This window comes from Solanum lycopersicum, chromosome 3, assembly GCF_036512215.1.
Source record: "Solanum lycopersicum chromosome 3, SLM_r2.1".
Lineage (NCBI taxonomy): Eukaryota > Viridiplantae > Streptophyta > Magnoliopsida > Solanales > Solanaceae > Solanum > Solanum lycopersicum.
In genome coordinates, this window is record NC_090802.1 from 63153767 (window position 1) to 63173660 (window position 19894).

General features: G+C 32.1%; 1 protein-coding gene across 1 annotated transcript; it reads right to left on the bottom strand.

The window, feature by feature from the left end:
* Nucleotides 1-1472: 1472 nt before the first annotated feature.
* LOC101244470 (factor of DNA methylation 1) lies at nucleotides 1473-7586 on the bottom strand. The gene is made up of 7 exons (XM_004235886.4): nucleotides 7294-7586; nucleotides 4586-5483; nucleotides 3988-4169; nucleotides 3785-3874; nucleotides 3309-3596; nucleotides 2940-3158; nucleotides 1473-1921 (listed from the first exon to the last, which is right to left on the bottom strand). Exons 2-7 carry the CDS (start codon nucleotides 5481-5483, stop codon nucleotides 1694-1696), a joined length of 1905 nt encoding a protein of 634 aa, XP_004235934.1. The 5' UTR covers nucleotides 7294-7586; the 3' UTR covers nucleotides 1473-1693.
* Between the last annotated feature and the right edge of the window lie 12308 nt (nucleotides 7587-19894).

Below are 19894 nucleotides of genomic sequence, written 5' to 3' on the forward strand. Positions count from 1 at the left end.
TTTCTTATTACATGTTTTGGACATGGTTATTTTAACCTTTGTTGTGAATCGCGTCTGCTTAATAACAGAATGGTGAAAATGTATGATTGCATTCTGTTTGCTTACCTACAAATGACTGGTCCATTCATCAGATATGTAGTGCTCAAGTTTTGGTTTCATAGACAGACAGAAATATTGTAAGTGAATACTTCATAGTTCATATGGTGCCGCTTAAGCATAGGAACTTGTTGGAAATAAATCCCTTCTCCCATCCCTGGGACTGAACCTTCTGTTTGCGTAATTATACATAAACATGAGTTTGTGCGGGAACAACAGACTTAGCTATTTGAGGGCAAGATCCTGTTGGCTTGTTTGGTTATGGCATATTTTCTGTGAAGTTGATGATGCGCAGTCTTTTGGATGGCGAAAAGCGATAAAAGGCGACAAGGGTCTTGTCTGCCTTACAAGGAGGCGAACGCGCTTGCCTTTTTGAAGTGCAGCACCATTTAATATCAAAAAATTAAAATATTTAATTGCATATATAAATAATCAATCAATAACATATTAGCAATTTTTTCAATTTAAAAACTAAAAATAGATAATACACACTAGAAGCCTAGAACTTGAAAGAAAAACAAAGAATGAAAGTGAAACAAAGGTAAAAGTGACTAAATCTGAAGAAGAAAAGAGGATATATGTATTGGTTAGACTTTGGAGTCGCTGAAAAATCCCGGCTAGTCGCCGGAGGAGTCTAGTCGAAAATTTTAAAATTACCTTTCAATTTTTAAAATCCTAAATTGGTTGCCTTTTTTTAAGGAAATACAAAAGGCGATACCTTTCTAGCCTTTTTCGCCTTTTGTCGGCATAGCGTTGCCTTTTGAAGATTGCCTTGCCACAAAGCTAAAAGGTGATGAAGGGTCGTCTCGCCTCTTGCCAATCGCCTTTCACAACACTGATGATGTGTGATCCAAATAGTAATTTTATTGGCTGGAACAATCTCTGCAAAGTTGGCGGTGTTCTATACTGTTACTATCCATGGCTTTTCTGTGAGTAGCATGTACAGTAAAATACTGTCAGCATAGCCAAAAGGTTGACCAGTTCTATTGAAGAAAACTCTGATCAAGTCTTTCCTCTTGTGGCTGTGTTGTTGGATTTAGTAATGGCCGAATTAGTTAAAGACAAACTTCTCGGTTTCTAGTAGCTGCTGTGCTGCCAAAATAGCCAAGAATAGTGAGGTCACACAAATGACAGCACAATCCTTGAGAGGACAGTTTTTTTTTTTTACATCTTTTTCTTCATTTGGTACGTGGATGAGTGCTCTCTCACCCTTCGAAGTAGGGCATGGACAAAATTGCAAACAATAAGATGAAAAGCCTAAGTGAAACCTGCACACAATTTCATCTTAAACACTAAGCAAGCCATGCTGTAGAATTGATATAGAGTCGTCCAAGTTATAGATGCTTGGTATGTATTGGACTACGTATTGTCGAGGATAAGGGAAGAAAAACTAATTGCATGTCACAATTTAAAATAAAACTGATAGGCCATCAAATGCAGTACCAATCCCAATGGCTTATCTTAGACGGTAGTCTTATTTTTGACTCCACAGAAAAGGCGAAAGGAATGATCTACATAGAGTCGGACATACATGGTTTTACAAGCATCTTTAAAAACATATAGAGGCAACCCCAACCAGTTAAATACAAAAACCCAGCTATCTCTTGCGTTTTTGTGCCTTCACTTGCTTGAAAATGTAACTGATTACTTCCTTCAGTGTGGCCTTCCTTCCTTCCTTGAAATTCCATAGCTCAGGAATCGCGTACCTACCGCTAGGATTGTATTCCTCTATCTCCTTCAGAGCTACGGTCACCGCATCATAAATTTCATCCCCAAATTCCTGCTTTAGCTTTCCCAGTTCTTCATCATTCTCATCTATCACCCTCTGCATTTGCAGACAAATGGTCACTCTTCAAGCTGTCAATATGACATAAATATGCTTTCGATCTTTTGCTTTGTAATTGTTGCAAAGCAGCATGGTCCATGGATAGTTAATTATGGTGCTGAAGTGCAAAATTAGTAAAGTTCAAGTGCACAAGCAATTTAACCCTCTAGTTATTTTGAGCTGTGGAGATAACCCTAAACTATTCAAACTTGTAATTGTAACATTTCTATTAGTAGATTACATAAATGTTACTGTTGTAACAAAATCACATTGATGACTGCAAATGTGAATTTGAGAGGGGCGATATACCTATTTTGAGAAGGGAAAACTATAAGGAGAATTCTCAACTTAATTCTTCCCAAAATTTAAAGACGCAGATACAATACAATTCTACTTGGGGATAACCTTGTGTCATTAATCTTGGACTAGGGGAGAAGAAAAGTTGAAATAGAGCTGTCAACTACATAATGAAGGAAACAACTTTTCCTGTGTTTGACAGACCATAAGGGTAGGGTATCAGGTCACAGCAGGGGAAAATGTGGAAGAGATCCACTGTGACCCTTGTCCAGAGGGGCTTCCAGGGTGTGCTTCGCTCGTAAATAGAAAAAGGCTAAATTGCTAATCTATCTAGCGTTTTAAGGAGAAGCAGCGCACTTCGCCCTTTAATGAAGCTTGTCCACATTGACCAGATGCAAATAAAACATAGAAAAAGAAACAGGATGGATGATCTTGGAAGCTAAGTCCCAACTCGTAAGTCCTTGACCTTAGACTCTTAAGAGTCGTTTGGTGTGAGGTCCCGCGTTTGGTTGGAGGTATTAGGCAGTCCTAGGTTATTTATCCCACCATTTACACCTCAGTGATGGCGATGGGATAAGTTATCCCATATACATGGTGGAATCTCTTATCCTAGGATAACTTGTTCCCAACCGAACGACCCCTTGTATAAATAACTCTTAACAGAAGGTACTAAAGCGGCATAAAAAGAGATAAACTGAAATAGACTACTCAAAGAACAAACCTCCACATTCGACTCATCAATCATGATTGTTTTAAAGGGATGCCAGTCAGGATCTTTTATTTTTTCCTGCCACAGAGAGAGAAGTTCTACAGCCTTGATTTCAGCTTCCTGATTCGGGAACTTCTGCTTCAGTGCATTCTGGAAGGCCTTTGAATCAATTTCCCCCATTCTTTTTATCCCAATATGGGCTCGCGCACTGCTCAATACTTCAATCAATCCCTAAAGAGAGGATTATTGCAAATAACACAGGATAATAAGAAATACAATGTTACAACTTTAAACAACATCGCCATCAAATGATTGTATGGATTCAACAAGGTTTAGACTACATTAAGTAATTGAAAATCTTACTGATACCGGATATCATACCTCTTTTAATGTGCGCCGTGCATCTTGCAACTCATCATTACTTTGGCGCTCTTTCATCAGGAGAGTCTGGTTTAGGGACTCCATACCATCCATCTCCTCCATTTTATCTTTCAGCTCCTCGTTCATCTCTTTAATCTTATTCTGTACAGCTGCATCGTCGTTGCCTCCAAGGTGTTTCATAACTTCTAGTTTTCCTTTAAGTTCTGCTATTTCCATTTCCAGTTTTTGCTTGGCATCAATGTCCCTCTCTAGCTCAAGAATCTTTTTCAAGGCCTCCTCCTTCTCCCTCTGGATATTTAACATCAACATGAGTAAAAGCTTTGTGCAAACAACAATGGCAGAAACCCCAACTTGCAGGTTTTGCAAGAATCAAATGCAGAAATATCCTTGCACAAAAATAAATACACACCCGCAGAGAGAGAGAGAGAGAGAGAGAGAGAGAGTAGCAGGAGAAGGAACATGGTTATGAATGACACCTTTTGTTCTTCAACCAGTCTCAAGACATTCTCATCAGCTTTTCTTTGTTCCACAGAGGCCATTTGAAGTGCTGAATTTCTCACATCATTCTGAATCAACAAAATAAAGTTCAACACATAGTAGTTGAAAGAGTTAGCTTTAAGGGATCATGATAAGAGAGAAATATTTATATATAATTTTAACTTATGCTGGAATTTGGTACCTGTTTCTTCTCCTCATCAAGCTTTTGCTTTTCTCGCTCAGTTAAGGCTTCACGTTTATTCAGTTCTCTGACCCAAGAATCAAGCTTCTTCTTCTTGCTCTCCAGCTCTATGCTTAACATTTCTTGCTCCATCAGGACCTTCTGTACATGCTCACGTGCAAGGCGTTGCATCTTCCGTGATTCTGTATCAAAATACACTTAAGTTATACTTTAGAAACTAGTGGAACTTTCTATTACCTGATGAATATCCAAAAAAGGAGCTCTTCAGCTTGTGATCTTTGTCAATCAAGGATCTAGTGACACCTTACTAGTTCACTTCTAACAGCAAATGTAACATGCATAAAGTTAGTTACATATTTAATAAAACTATTTTAAAGAGACAAGCTCTACTGAATCCCTTCGTCCAAGTAACAAATGAAACAAGCTAATTATAGAGTAGATGAAACAGAACTGGCACTTTACAATGTCAAGTCTAAACATTTTACCTATCAGACACATAAGACACATGGCAGGGACATCCGATAATAAATATAAATTTCACACATTATCTGCAGACCAGACAGAATAATTAAAAAAAAAAAGTTTGCAACTAAAAAACCTTCAAAAAAAGAACGGTGTAGCATGTCTTTCTCCGCGAGCATCTGACGAAGAGACAGTGTATTCAAATTGAATTTTGTCTGCAGCTCATCCAGATTTTCATTTTTCATGTCAATTTCATTGGCTAGATTTGCTACAACTTTCTTTCTACCCTGTGTTTCTTCTTTCATAAGGTCCGAGATAGTCTTCAGCTCCCCCGTCTCTCGCAGATATTCGCCTAAAGCCCCTTCTGCTTTATAATCATCTTCTCGAGCAACCCACCCATATAAATTTGGACCAGGGCACTTTCTAAGGGATTTCCACTCTTGTTTGCTGCAGTGAGAGGCTTCGAAAGACTTCTCAAATTCCATCGCACCCTTAAAACCAGTCCAATTACTATTAAATCTCACAATAGCTTCGGAGACTCTGGCTTGGTTATCACAGAAAAGCTTAACTTCCAAAGGCATATACATGGAAAACTTTTTTAACCAATACTCCTTGTCATCTGGAGATCTTCCATTTGCTGTTTCCTTTGATACATTAACGAAAATCCCAGTCCAAGGCCAAAAGAACAGTTTATCTTTTTCAGCTTCTGAATGCTCTGGAGTCACAGCACGTTTAGGTATTGGCTCAGCCTCATTCACTAGGTCTGTTTCCAGATATTTTGCAAGTGCTAAATGGTTTGCCTTCTGCTTAGCACTTCGGTTAGCTGAACCCTTGCCAACCCCTGTAGCATGTTGAAGAAGGTCTTTGTACTTGTAGTCTTGCTTTTTCTTCCCTGCACAGAAGGGACATCTAAGGGACCCATTTGGACCCTTAACTTTCAGTTTTCCTGTTCTTAATTCTTCATAAGGCTTCTCTTTGAACTCAAAAATTTCAGAGTCACTCAAGTCTGATTCTTCGCCTGAACTGCTACTCATCTGGATTTGTTAAAAAATCAAGAGTAAATTCTAAACATTGTACATAATTGATAATACAAACAAATATCAAGGCAAATCAAGAAAAATTTTAAACAAACAATTTAATGGAATTGAATCATAGCCAAAGATGTTAACAATAGCCTACAGCACATGTAAAAGCAGTTAAAACACAGAAACTATGACGCAAGCAACTAAGAGAACTTGAATCATAGCTGAGCATGGTACAGACAGCATGCTTACATCAGTTAATATAGAAGCTTTAGAAAAAGCAGCTTAACGAGCTTGAATCAAAGCTGAAGATGTTATAAGTAGCCTACAACACAGGATCAGTTATATACAGAAACTGCCCGCAACAAAGTACAAAACTAAAGTGTTTGTCAGCTGAAAGAGGGAAATCACCAACTTTAAATGAAACAATACCATTGAAATACACCATTTACATGAATATAAAAGGGTGTTTTGGTTGACACAGTATATTTTCACCTCAATTCACAAGACCTACCACTTGTAATAAATGTAGACTGAAGAAATATATTAGAGGAAGGGATTATAATGTTTCAACCAAAACCTATCATTTTCCTCAGGTTAATAAATGAATCTTCAGAGGAAAGTTATAACAACAACAACAACAACAAATAATCCAGTGTAATCTCACTAGTAGAGTATGGAAAGGGTAGAGTATACCCATGGGTAAAAGCTACCAAAGGATGAAAACCACCATATCTTAATAACAATGCCCAAAGAAATTGATTTGTAAAAGCTTGTTATCGAAACCCTTGTTGAATCTCCTCCTCCTTGTTATTCAAGGTTCTAGAGAGAGAATATTTTGAGAGGATGAACTTTGGGGAAATGATATGGGTTTTGGAATATATGACTTAGTTGGGAGAGTTTTAGAGTTAAAAAGAATTATATAGTGACCCTAGGCTTAGAAAAAAGGACCTCACTTAAATACAATTAAAACCGGACAAGACCACTTAGCCCTCAACTTATACTGATCTGCCCAGGGACCATGTGACCTTATCTATACCTTTGAGAAGGTGATGAGTTGTTTCCAAAAGACACTTGGCCAAAAAAATACCGTTAAAAAGAGGCAATAACTCCAAACAGAAACAAGAGCAAGATAATAAGATACCAGAGGCAAAACATCAAGAGGAGGATAGAGTGTACGTAGACTTCAAACCTACCTCGTGGAGTTGGAGAGGTTGTTTCTGAGAGAAACTTGTTTCCTCATGTGTACAAGGCATTAAAAATTGACTTTAAATTATTTTTATGTGGTGGTTAGTTCTAAAATATGAGTGCAATAAGTGGATACTGAGAGTCTATGTCGGTTTGGAACCAATTTCCTGAATGAACTATCTCTGACCAATTTAAGTACACTATTTTCGATTACTCTAATTTGAAATTCCTAACAGTAGTCAAAACTATTTTAAAGTATGAATCAACAATTTTATTTAGTAATCAATGAAAACCCAACACTAGAAGCTGAAACTCAAAGCTATCTGTGAAAACCATCGCAAGTAGATCCAGAGTCCAAACACACACACACACACAAAAAAAAAAAAAAAGGAAGCAAAATCACATTTCAGATGTAACAGCCGAGTACCGGCGCAGCTCCGATTAAGCCTAAATTCATAAAACCTATCGTAAATACTGCAAAACCCTAACCATAAACCCACAGAACTAAGGACAACAAAGGCATTAAAAAGCATGTAGACAACAAAATTATCAAGTTCCAGCGCAAAAAAGAGATAAAAATCGAAATTATAACAACAAACTGGAGAAACAATAGACCATTTCTGCGTTCTAATACCTCAGCGAAAAGGATCGATGAACTTGAATCAGAGAAATCTGAGCTCTAACAACAAAATGCAGGCTACGACGACGGCGACGATGTTTGGAATTTCGATGGGGTTCCAATTTTATTAGAGAAATGAAAAACCTAAGGGTGAAAAAGAAGAGGGTCTCTCCACTCCAGTACACTCAGATGGAGTAGCGTATGGATGCCACGTGTAGAAGGACAAGAGCAAAGGGGTTGGATCTTTTTCATTTTGACACTTCAACCCTCAACTTTATTTCGGTTAAATCCTTGTCCCATATCAAAATATTTTATTTGGGCCTTTTAAACTATAAAATACTCCGTATAAAACAGATTGCGTATACTTTAGGGAGAAAATTATGTGAAATGAAAAATTTATAAAAATATATTATATAATTACGGTTTCAATTATTTTTAATTCATGGCTATAGTTTTTGTTGTTCAGTTTTCTAATGGTATAACTGTGGAATTTGTATAATTTTGTCTTTGATTGCATAAATTTAAAATTTTTATCATTCAATCTCAGATTATATATACAGAATTTTGTATTTGCTCGTCCTAAATATTTGTATAGGATTTATTAAAAAAAATATAATAAATTATCATGTTTAAATAGTGAAATATACAAACAAGCCAAACATAGAAAATAGAATACATTCCAAGTGGGATGACTTGGGGCTACCTATTGTTAGAATGAGAAAATTTCGAAAACGACAAACGTAATAGACATATAAGGCCCTACAACTATTGTTTTGATAATTGCGCTTTATAGCTATAATTTTATTTGCTATAGAGGTTGTGGTTTGTATGTTACTGCTCGTTTATATGTTTCGCTTGCGAATATACAAATAGGGTAAGTATATACAGATTTTATATTTATATATTTGAGATTTTTTCAAAGTTACATCTGTATATTCGTTTGCCAATATACAAACAACATAATTTTATCATGAATTTTTCGTAACGTTTAGGCATGTAGCTCCTTTGCAGATAGGGCATTTACATAAATTCTAAAACTGTACACAAGGAGCTTACATCAGGAAACTCCTAAGCTTTTTGAGTTATACAAATCAGGCAAAAAGCAAAAATCGAGAAAACTTAATTTCAAATAATAATTTTCTTAAATTATAGCTATAATACATAATATAGGTTAAATTTTGCTATCCCGCATAATTTTCCCTAATTTCTAATCCATTTTTCCGATTTTCAAAGCATTGATTAAAAATTGGAAATGTTGCTTTGGAGTTGAAATATTGGGCCTTTTAATAAGGCAGCCAAGAAAAATGGGCTTTTAATTGTTGGTTTGTGGACTTGGAATCACTATAAGTGGACTAGCCCAGTTTGAGACTTGGTGCCTATTTTTGCAGTTTTGTATTTGTCCTTTTCATAATGATAATGGAGAATAACTTCTAAATGTAGCAATAAGGGTTGTGGACCGATAATATTCATTTATTTTTAATTAGAGATTTTGAGTTTAAGTTTTTCTGAATATAGTGTTGCCTTTACTGGGAGCATTTTGCCTTTCAATAAGAGTTTTTTCAGCGCAAATTTGAATTTAATTAAATTCCAATAAAATATCAAGCACTAGATATGAAATCAAAAATTATAATTACTATTGTATGTAATGATTTTTATTTTTAGAGTCTAACTATAAAAATTTTGACTAACATTTTAAGATGAATTTTTTCAACATATTAATATGTAAAATATTGCAATTTATAGTACTTTTCATATAATTTTAGAATATCTAATTTTTTTTAGCATGTCAAATTTATGTGAGTTAATTCAAATATAAAAATTAATCAAATTAACTTTAAAAAAGCGCGACTTAATAAACAATACTGGACGAAAAGGAGTAATCTGAATCGATAAGGAAATGAATAAAGGTGTAACAAGAGAAGCTTGAACCTAACGCTTTGGCCCGATATTAGGTACGTAGCGTAAAATAGAATACTACTATAGTCCTACAAACTGCTAATTTTATTCAACTTTGTAGAGCTAGAACTGATGCTCATTTTATTATTCACTCCAAAAGAAGAATAAAAGAATTATCAACTGTTTTAAGTTGTTTAAAGTTGAAAATAGTAATATTCAATTCTGAATTCCAAGACGGATTTAAATGTAACATATAAGTTCACGTAAATTTAACAATTTTTATTTAAATTAACGGATTCAATATTCAAAAATTTATTCAAATATCAGTTTAATTGCGAGTTATCTTTTTAGGCTAACTTGAGATAGCAATGCAAAATAATAAATTTTAAATTCTGACTAAGTTTTTAAGTTAGCGTTTGGCCATAGATTTTTAAATATTATTGGCAAATATTATTTTAGTGAAATTTTATCATGTGTTTGGCCATATGATTTGAGAAATATATTTCACCTTTTTAAAAAAAATATGATTTATATCCATAAGTTATAAAACTATCAAAACTAATTATAGACTTGTATTACAAGTCATTTGGATGTTCGTTACGACAATAACAAATAGTGTCCATGATACTAGAGCAATGTGATAATTTGGGGTGAGTGCAACATACATCATTACATACATCGTGAAGTATCCAAAGTGCATGACTTTGTTACCTTGAGTTAATTTTTCATCATTTTCATCAACAATCAAATCATTATTTAATATTCAGTAAATATTTCATCGCTATTTTGATGTAATACAACGCAAACAACTACTATAGAAGATATTTTTGTAAAAGATAAAAGTTGGGGGTAAAAATTTAATAAGATTTGACTCAAATATTAAAAAAAACTAATATTTGAAAATTCGGGATATTTGTCAAATAATGACAAATTATATGAACAAACATTATTTGTCAATTTTTTTCCAAATATTATTTGAAAAATCGTATAGCCAAACGGAGGGCTAAGTCCAATCAAAACTTCAAACTCCGAGTGAAAGAAATATTATTGAAGAGAAGTATTACCACTCTACTCTATTAATGTAAGACAAGTATTCTTGCTATTTTCCATGTGAAAAAAAAAAGAAAAAAAAGCAGGTCTATACTCTATATACCTAAAATTCTATACCAGACAAGAATTATAAATTAGGAGGACCTTTGCATTTGAAATGACATTTCTTTTAATATAGAAATTTGTTTTTTTTTCCTCATCTTACTTCTAAATTATTTTGCTTTTTTTTTCTTTTTTTTTTTATAAAAAAAATTAAAAAAATGAAACATAGAGGTATAAGAACCATTCATATCTCATCAAGCATGGGAGCATTTGTTCTTTACCTTGAGTTTTATTCCTCAAATCAGTAATAAGTCTTTTCAATGTCATTTCATTTCACCCAACACCATCCATGCAAAGTCATTTCAAGTCCACATAAAAAAAAGAGGGTTACAATAAGCTGACAATCAACATAAATTTTACACTCATACCTAATGTGAAGTAAGAAGATATACAATAAACTTAAGTAAAAGAAAATTTTTATATAATCGACCTTACTTATTTAGTTGAGATTGAGACATAACTATTTTTTGTTTGTTTATATATATCTTCTCCGTATATATCGTAAGTTTGTATCACTAGCGTAAACGATTCTGCACATCTTTAATTAGGCATTTGCTATATATATATAGAGAGAGAGTAATTTCCTTAGATAGTCACTCATGTTTGAGAAATTACATAGGAATATCACTTATGTTTGTTTTAGGACTATAATTCACTCGACTTAAGTTATTTTCCTCAAATTATACTTGACACAAAAAAATATATTATCTCGCTCCTATTGTCATGTCACTTTATTTATTTAGTTATTACAAAAAAAACATGTTTTAAATCTATTTAAATGTTAGGTTGCAATAATTTTTTTTAAAAATAATTATTTTCTATTTATGTTTTTTGATAATATTTGCCTTTTAGATATATAAAAATAAATTTTTAAACAGAAGGAAAAATAATTACCCCATTTTTACAACTAACTACTAATGAAATGCTTAAACTATTTTTTTTAATAATAATTTTTTAATGATAATTATTATTTTTTACCATAAGTTTTTCAATTAATTTTTCAAATAATAATTATAGTTTTTTTTATGGTGCACTTTTTCTTCTTCTATTTAGATAAATATTTTTACATTTCATTTTGTTGGAGCATTCCCTAAAATCACTGAAAGTGTGATAAATATAAATAGACATTATAATTTTTTTATAAAATAATTCATTTTTTTCAATTTTCATTTTTTAACTTTAAAATTCAAAATTTTTTAACCTTAAAAATTGAAATTTGAAGTATTTAAAGATTTTTTATTTTCCCCTTAATAGCCATGACCATTTATTAAAAAAATAGTTCAATTTCATTTTTTTCCATTAAAATTGAAATTAGAGGCATTTAAAAATCATTCATTTTTTGTCGTTACAGTTTATTTTTAACTAAAGAACTTTTATTTTCTATTTAAAATAGTTATATTAAAATTCCTGTTTTTTTTTAAATTGTATTAATAGACCATATTTAAAATAATTTTTTGAAAAATTAAAATTCTTAAATATTTGTGGAGCTGACATGTGTCACTTTTTATTTCTCTTATTAGATATAGATAGATTTTTTTTAAAAAAATAGACAAACCCACATACCCAATAAAAAATTACATTAAGAACCGTAATATGAGTTCCTCCGTTTCTTTAAGAAAATATATGGTTCATTCAATTCTTTAAAGAATTAAAAAAATATTAATAATAAATTCAAAAATATAGCACATTAATTTATCAAACATAAATGATATTTTTAGATAATTTTTCAAACATCAATATAACAACAAGAGTAATTACTTTCTCTCTATATATATAAAATAAAATTAATCGCACATTGATTCTCATTATTATTTTTATTATTTATATAAAAAACATTGATCCACTATTATATTGCTATTAACATATGACAAGTCAATTCTTTTTATATTCCTTTGATTAATGATTATGTCAGAAAATTAATATGCCAACGTTTGTTTGTTTTTTTACTGGAGTTGTCACTCTTTAAATGGTGGATGCAATGAGAAATGAGAACCACAAAATTGTAGGGAAAAAGAGAAGAAATAGTATTATAAAATAAAGGAGGAGAATAATTAAGAAAGACTTAAAAACAAATGTATTACATCTGCTATCGTTTGTTATGATTTCTATTTTTAGAGTTAAATTATAATAACTTTAATTAACATTTTAAGATGTATTTTTTCATCATATTAATATGTAAAAAATTATAATTTATAGTACTTTTCATATAGGTTTATAATATCTAATTTTTATATTTAAAATATCGAATTAATATATTTAATTTACGTTTAAAAATTAATCAAATTAACTTTAGATAAATGTAACATGATAATTAATTTTGAACGAAAGGAATACTGTACTCGATAATTGTGATTACTTACGTATATTGTTGATTGAGGGAATATATACTCTTCATTACCAAAGATTCCTGGCATTATTAACGTTTAATTTAATATATTGTTTTCCGCTGAAAGTTATACTCGAACTAAAGCTTTTATACATTTAGAACAAATCCCCAAGTTAATGGCGGAGCCACATACATACATATATATATATAAAATAAAGGAGATCTACATTAATTAGAAAAGACATAATATATTGACATGATCCTTAACAAATAAATAGATACAAATGTCCTATATTGCGCAATATACGTAGGACTCTTCTAGTATACGAAAGTGTCATGTAGGACGAATGTGTTTATTTGCTTAGTTTTATACCAGTTTACGTGTACACTTGTACATATCCAAAGTTAAAGATCATAGTTATCAACTGACGTCAAGTTAAAGGTCATGTTTATGCATTATGTCATTAAAAAAAGATAAGTTGAAAAATTATACGGTTCAAATAAAATAAAAGAGATATTTAAATTTTCTTGATGGATAGCGATTTCTATAAAGTATTTTTCATGAACTATACGATATACCTTGTCAAATATTTAAGAAGTTTTCTGTAAAAATATTTGATTATTGAGAATTTGTATGTTTGACTTGCTATTCACGTATACAAATATAAGAAAGGCAAAGTGGAAGGCATAGAGATCCCACCAATATTGAAATGCATGCATTATTGGCGCTTTATTATATTGTTGCCATTATTATTGCCTTTGATTTTGAAATACAATACGCCAAGGATTAAGAGGTAACACATTTATATGAAACAAAAATACCTATTCTCACCCTTCCTATTTCTTTTCAATGTCTTTCACTTATCCTTTTTATCTTTTATCATCTGTCTCTTCACCATTAATGCTATAAATTTCTATTTCTAGCTAGTCATATGTTCAAACTTTGATGAACATGAAAGGTATTTAGTGAAATTAATTAGTCGGGTTGAATGAGCTAGCTAGTCTTGTTCCCATCTATAGTGATAAGATTTCTTTTTCCTTTTTAATTATTTATAGTTATTTTTCTAATTAGCTTTGGCGAATAAAGTTATTAATTACTTGTGTGGCTAGAAGATAACAGGTATCTCAACTTCGAGTTGCGTGCAAGTTGAGTTAGCTCAAATACTAGCTTATAAGAGAAAAAAAAATAATATTTTAGTCTGTCAAAGCCTCGATGAACAAAGTTATTCTGAATTTATATTGGTCAAAGATAACATGCATGTACTCTATGATGTTAATTAGTCCTGAGATGAAAACAAGTTAATCTGGACACTACAACTATAAACATATACAGTAATTTATTTTTAACCATGCACGTGTCGAAACCTGTTTGGTGAACAAAGTTATTCGTTATATGTATCATGTATATATGTGTGTTTGTTTAAAATAATAGGTACGCTACATTAAATTAGACATAATACATATATTAAATCCTAGACTTGGTTTCAAATTTTTAACTTTGACCTTCAACTTTCAAAATGCGCAAACAGACAATTTAACTATCCATCTTTTGAATAAATAAACACATAAGTCCTACATGACAAAATACACGTAGGACACCACATAGGACAAAAAATGACGTGTAGGATGACATGTAGGACATGTGTGTCTATTTGTTCAACTTTATATAATTTTAAGTGTCTACTTTTGTACTGTAACGATTCAAAAAAAAAGAGAGAATTATGTAAATAAGAATAAATAGGTATTTAAGGGCATAATTGTCCTTTCACGTTTTAAATGAATAAATAAATAAATAAATAAAACAGATTTGTATTTATTTATTTTAATGTTATTTGACTAATTCTTGAATTAGTCTCCTAATCCAATTAGCCCTCTCTCTCTCACGCTTCTAAACTCCCTCTCTCACGTTCTCCATCTTCCTCACATTATTTCTGCCAAAATATCAATAATTTTCATGCTTGAAGAACTCACAAAAAAATTTTTTAAGCAAAAGAAAAAGTAATCAAAACGTCAAGGCTAAGAGAGGTATACTTTGAAGTGAATTGGGAGTGGTTTGGAGGAGTTTTCCGGGCAGCAACATTAAAGTTTGAACATCGATTAAGGTATGAGTTTCTCTCATGGAATTCTTTCTCCAAGAGTACTTTCTTTCGGACGTTTCTTAAACTCTTGAAACTAAGGTTGTTCCCCTTCGTATATCCTTGTCCTTAGCTCCCTAATGAATTTGTAGGATGGGTATGTTGTGCTGTTAGATTTTTGCATGAATGATGTGTTTAAATTAAATATGAATGTGTTTATGTGCGGGAAATCGCGATAATGATCATCAAAATATGACCGGAAAAAGTTGATGTATGGGTGTGTATAGGGCAGTGTTTTAGGCATTGTTTTGGGGTATATAAGTTGTTTATTTATCATGTGTTTTATGTGTGAAATGGGTGTGCAATGTGATGTTCATTTTGATGAAGCATAGTGAAGTGAATGAACCATGAAATCTCCCTAAGAACTAATGTGAAACTTGATGAAAAAGTGCAGAAAAATAGTGGAATAAATTTCCAAAAACATAGAAATAGGTTTAAAAAGAATCTGGAAATTTTTAGATGTCAAAGAATTAAAAAAAAATAAAAATAAAAAATAGAGGGGCTGTGGGGGTTCGAACCCACCACCTCATAGCCTCCTCTTCAGCGAAAATGAGAGGAAAAATAAGGGGGCTGTGGGGGTTCGAACCCACAACCTCCCTATTCAAGCGAATTTAATTAAAAATAATAATAATAGTAAATTAAAATTCTAATTAAAGTTGGAAAATTAATTCTCTTATGTAAACATTGAGATTTAATTTAGAATTTTAATTAAAAATAGAATATTAATTCTTTTATGTAAATATTGAGATTTAAATTGGAATTCTAATTAAATTAGAAAATTATTCTTTCATGTAAATGAATGAAATTTAATTTAGAATTCTAATTAAAATAGAAAATTTATTATTTCACGAAAATGTTGAGACTTAACTTAGAGTTCTAAATTTATGAATATTAGAACTAAAATCAATGAAAAATATAAATGATATCCAAATAATTCAAAATTTGGGTTCTCGTGTCCAAACCTCCGTATTGATACATAAGTCATACGTGAGTGAAATATTCAAGAATAATGTCATCTACTTAGATCAAAAATCAAAGATCTTGGCATATATACAAGATACATAAGTCTTGTAATACATAGTCTTAGAAAAACAAGAATTCACTTAACGAACTATAAATGAAGCCTCATGGCTTGTATGTATAGATATATAAGTCTAACATACGTTCAAGAATAAGTGAACCTAAGATATACGTAATAAAATGAAGAATGTGGTGACAATCATGATGTGAGGTTAATGCATATGATGAGAGCAATCTTAAATGAGCTTAAGTAAATGTTACCGATACATACTCACCAATGAGAGTGTAAGATAATGAAGAGACCAGTCTCTATGAATACTCTAATAAAAATATTGAGTTTAAAACACTTAATACTAATGATGAGATGAGAAATCATCTATTGAGCTATGATGTCTTCATACTAGAAGCAAACTTCTATGATGTATGAGTTGCATGTAATGGAACTTTATACCGAGCACCGATAGGCTAGCTATGAGTGGTGATGCCTTCTTTCGGGAAGGGCGGAGGTTCACGTAATTCTCATGAGATGAGACTGTCCGGCTTGCCGGGTATGGGTCTCCATACATCTCCTAGTCTTTGAACCTATATTGCCACTATAGGGATCTGGCGGGGTTAAATTCCCATATACGCTAGCATGTTATTGAATCGCTTTGGCCGGTGATTCCACCTCTTTTCGGTGTGGGGAAGACACTGGATTTCATGATGCTCACATGATCTATGTCGGTTAAAGTTAAAGTTCCCAATGAATGAATGAGGCCAGCCTCAAATGAATCATATAAAGAAATGAATGATACCGAAGGTGTTAGGATAGGATAATCAAGAGGTGAGCTAGATTCAGGTAATGACATTAGGTCATTCCTGATCATTGCACAGCAAACCCGATGAAAGTCTTAAACTACATCCTAGGTATAGCTGGTGTTCGCACTGGCCTATGAATGAATTGAAATGAAATACGAATGAATGAGTGAAGCAGACTCTGTGTTTGCTAAAGAAGGCTCCCTAGTTGAGGTCCCATATGTTGAGCCCTCATTTTGGAAAGTCTTAAAGTTAAGTCTATGATAATAAGGTCTCATAGTATACGAATGAATAATATGAAAGAAAGTATGTGTTATATGTTATGTGTTATATGAATATGTTATGTTTTGTGTGCTATACGATAATTATAATGATGCATGTCACTCTCATGGCATAACTTTCCCAATCTCAATTTGGCAAGTCCACTGACTTGACTTCCAAAAATCATGTTGTTAGGAAAGAGCTATTCTTCCTCATGCATGTCTCTGGTGTGTACTTGCATATACTCATACTTAGTACAAGTGTGTACTAATTCCATACGAACATCTATTTTTAGGTGCAGGCACAGGTGGACGCTAGAGCTACAGGTTCGTTGTTGCAGCTATCCGGACATCAGTATTCATCCGGAGTTTGGTAGGTCCTCATGCTTTCGAGGATGCTACTGTTTTACATTCTAGCGTAGTTTTAGAGTTGAGCTAGCGGAACATGTTCCACTAGCGTTTCTTTCCTGTTTTGGTTCAAACTTTGTATTGGTGCTATTTTGGCCGATATACAATTAATACTTAATGAATTATTTCTTTCAGTTGCTTATCTCTTAAATGTTAGATGGTTGATGATGAACGATTACGAAATGTTAAGAATGTTCAGCAAGTATGATTAAAGAATCAAAAATTTCAAATTTTCCGCTAAAATTAATCTATGTAAAGTAAGAATGACGTAAGCAGGCTTGTCTGCGACCTCTGAGAGGTCAACGACGCCGGTCTCGTCTGGGGTCTAGATTCCGGTCGTGACATGTACGCCCAAAGTTGAAAGGCATAAATATAATTCAAAACCAAGTTAAAGGGCATATTTATGTATTATGCTATTAAATTAATTAGTTGAGTTGCGCCTAGAAATCATGATTAGAATATAATCTTTTTAAATATGTGAATCCATCCACCTTCAAATTAAAGTTGTTATAACCTAATTAATTAAGCACAACATAGAACTTATTCTGTTTAATTATAAACAAATAAAAACGCCATAAAGCATTGATCATCAAGTGCATGCTAAAATCATTGATTTAACAGATGATGGATTCTTCCTTATGATCTCCTTTTGCTTTATGATTATGTTTGAAATTCTTTTTAGTTGCACTTTAATGGTGAAGTACTGAGAGCCACCAAAATCAGAAGAAGAAATATAGGCCTACGTTGTTATTGATTTAATTGGGATAAGTTTTGACATTTTCATTAATAAATAAAAGGATTCCTTTGCCTATTATATGCACTTTTAGTACTATATATTTCCAGCTAATCTTTTTACTGAAAACAGCAGTATACATTTTATTTAGCACGAAACCCCATGTGTTTGTGGATCAGTGGATGCCTTTTTATCATTCCACTCAACTTAAGTTAGAAAATAAAATGGCTTCCGATCTGACTTAATTCTAAAAATTAGCTTAATAGATGAAAGATAGTTTAAAAATATGTAGAGAGTTTAAACTATCTTTCTATTATCTATATAAAAGACTATTCTCATGGACATCTAGAATTTGGACAATTTATTATTAACAAGGGGTCAAACAAGATAAATCATGAATTGAATGTGTCATTGTTGATTTTATTTGTCCTGATTTCTTACCATAAATAGGTTTTATTTTTAGAAAAATATTTTGGATTGACTAATCCTTTTCTTGTAGGAAAGGGTTTAGAACTCTATAAATAGACGAATGTTTCCTTCTAACTTAATTAGCATTTACAATGTAATCTTAAAGGGCTTTTGAGAGTTTTGGTTAGGGGGAGAATTTGTGAGTCACAAGCTTGATACGTTATTATTTGTGTGAACCTCTCATGTATTTCGAGTGAATTGGTTGAGATTGTTTCTCTCTGTATTTTGTACTCTCATATTTATAGTGGATTGCTCATCTCCTTTGTGGACATAGATCGATTGATCGAATCACGTTAAATCTTTGTATCTTTTGGTATATTTCTCGTTGTCTTCTTACTCGTGATCTTTCGAGTTTTGCATATTCTGGTCCTAACAGTCATCTTCTAATATAATGTTAAAAAAATGAATATTTCTTTTCCAAACGCTAGCTCAAGACGTGACATCCATGATTTGGTATCGACTTTAGGCCCAAACTAACAAAGCCAGAAGTCATAATATATAGAAATGTAGAGAATTCAAAGTGGAAAATTGCCAAATGACTTGTTCCAGCTTGATGTAGCACTTTGAATTGTTAACAAAGACCTCTTTTGATTAAAATTTGTAGCTAGAATACTACTCTATATGCATGACAAATAAATTTTAGTTTTAGGAAATTTTAATTTAGAAAGTTAATAGAGAAATGGACTCATCCACATGTTTTAAAAGTAAATGGAAGGTAGTAGAATAAGCATGGTCGACCTGGTGTTGAGATTTTCTTTTTCTTTTCTCCTAACAATCATGACAATATTAATCAAAAAAAATTTACTTTATTAAAGGAAGATGATTATATAAATTGATTTTTGCCCACTTCTAAGAAATTCACCTACCATGATTCTTCCCCTCCTGTTTATTTTTTCATCAAAAGATAGCAGCATGGATAACTAAACACCGTGTGTGCAAAGACTTTATTTCAATGACAATAATAACATTTTAGTGTATTCTTATCGACTGTTTTCAATAGACCTTAAATTCAATAGCAAAAATATATTCTTACAGAGGGAGAGACTGATTTCAATCGATAACAAAACACTGCGTGTTCAAACACAAATCTATATCAATCTTTAAATATCAACCAATTCATGTCCAAACGTCTGCCTGCGATGTTGCTGGATAAAAATAGTCTCAGCTCCATGATTATATTTGTATAGTTAAATGGATCTTGTGTTCAATAAGTAGATCAAGTGGAAACACATGACAGATGTCCAGAGTTTCAATGCTTTGTTCTTTTAAATTTTTCCAAATACAAAGGATTTTGATTCTTGCCCCACTTTCCACTACCAAAAATCCCACTTCCCTTTTCTATCTTTCAATTCTATCCACAAACTTTTTCTCCAAGTCAAACATTCTTCATGGTTAATGATGCAAAATAGAACTATAAATAGTA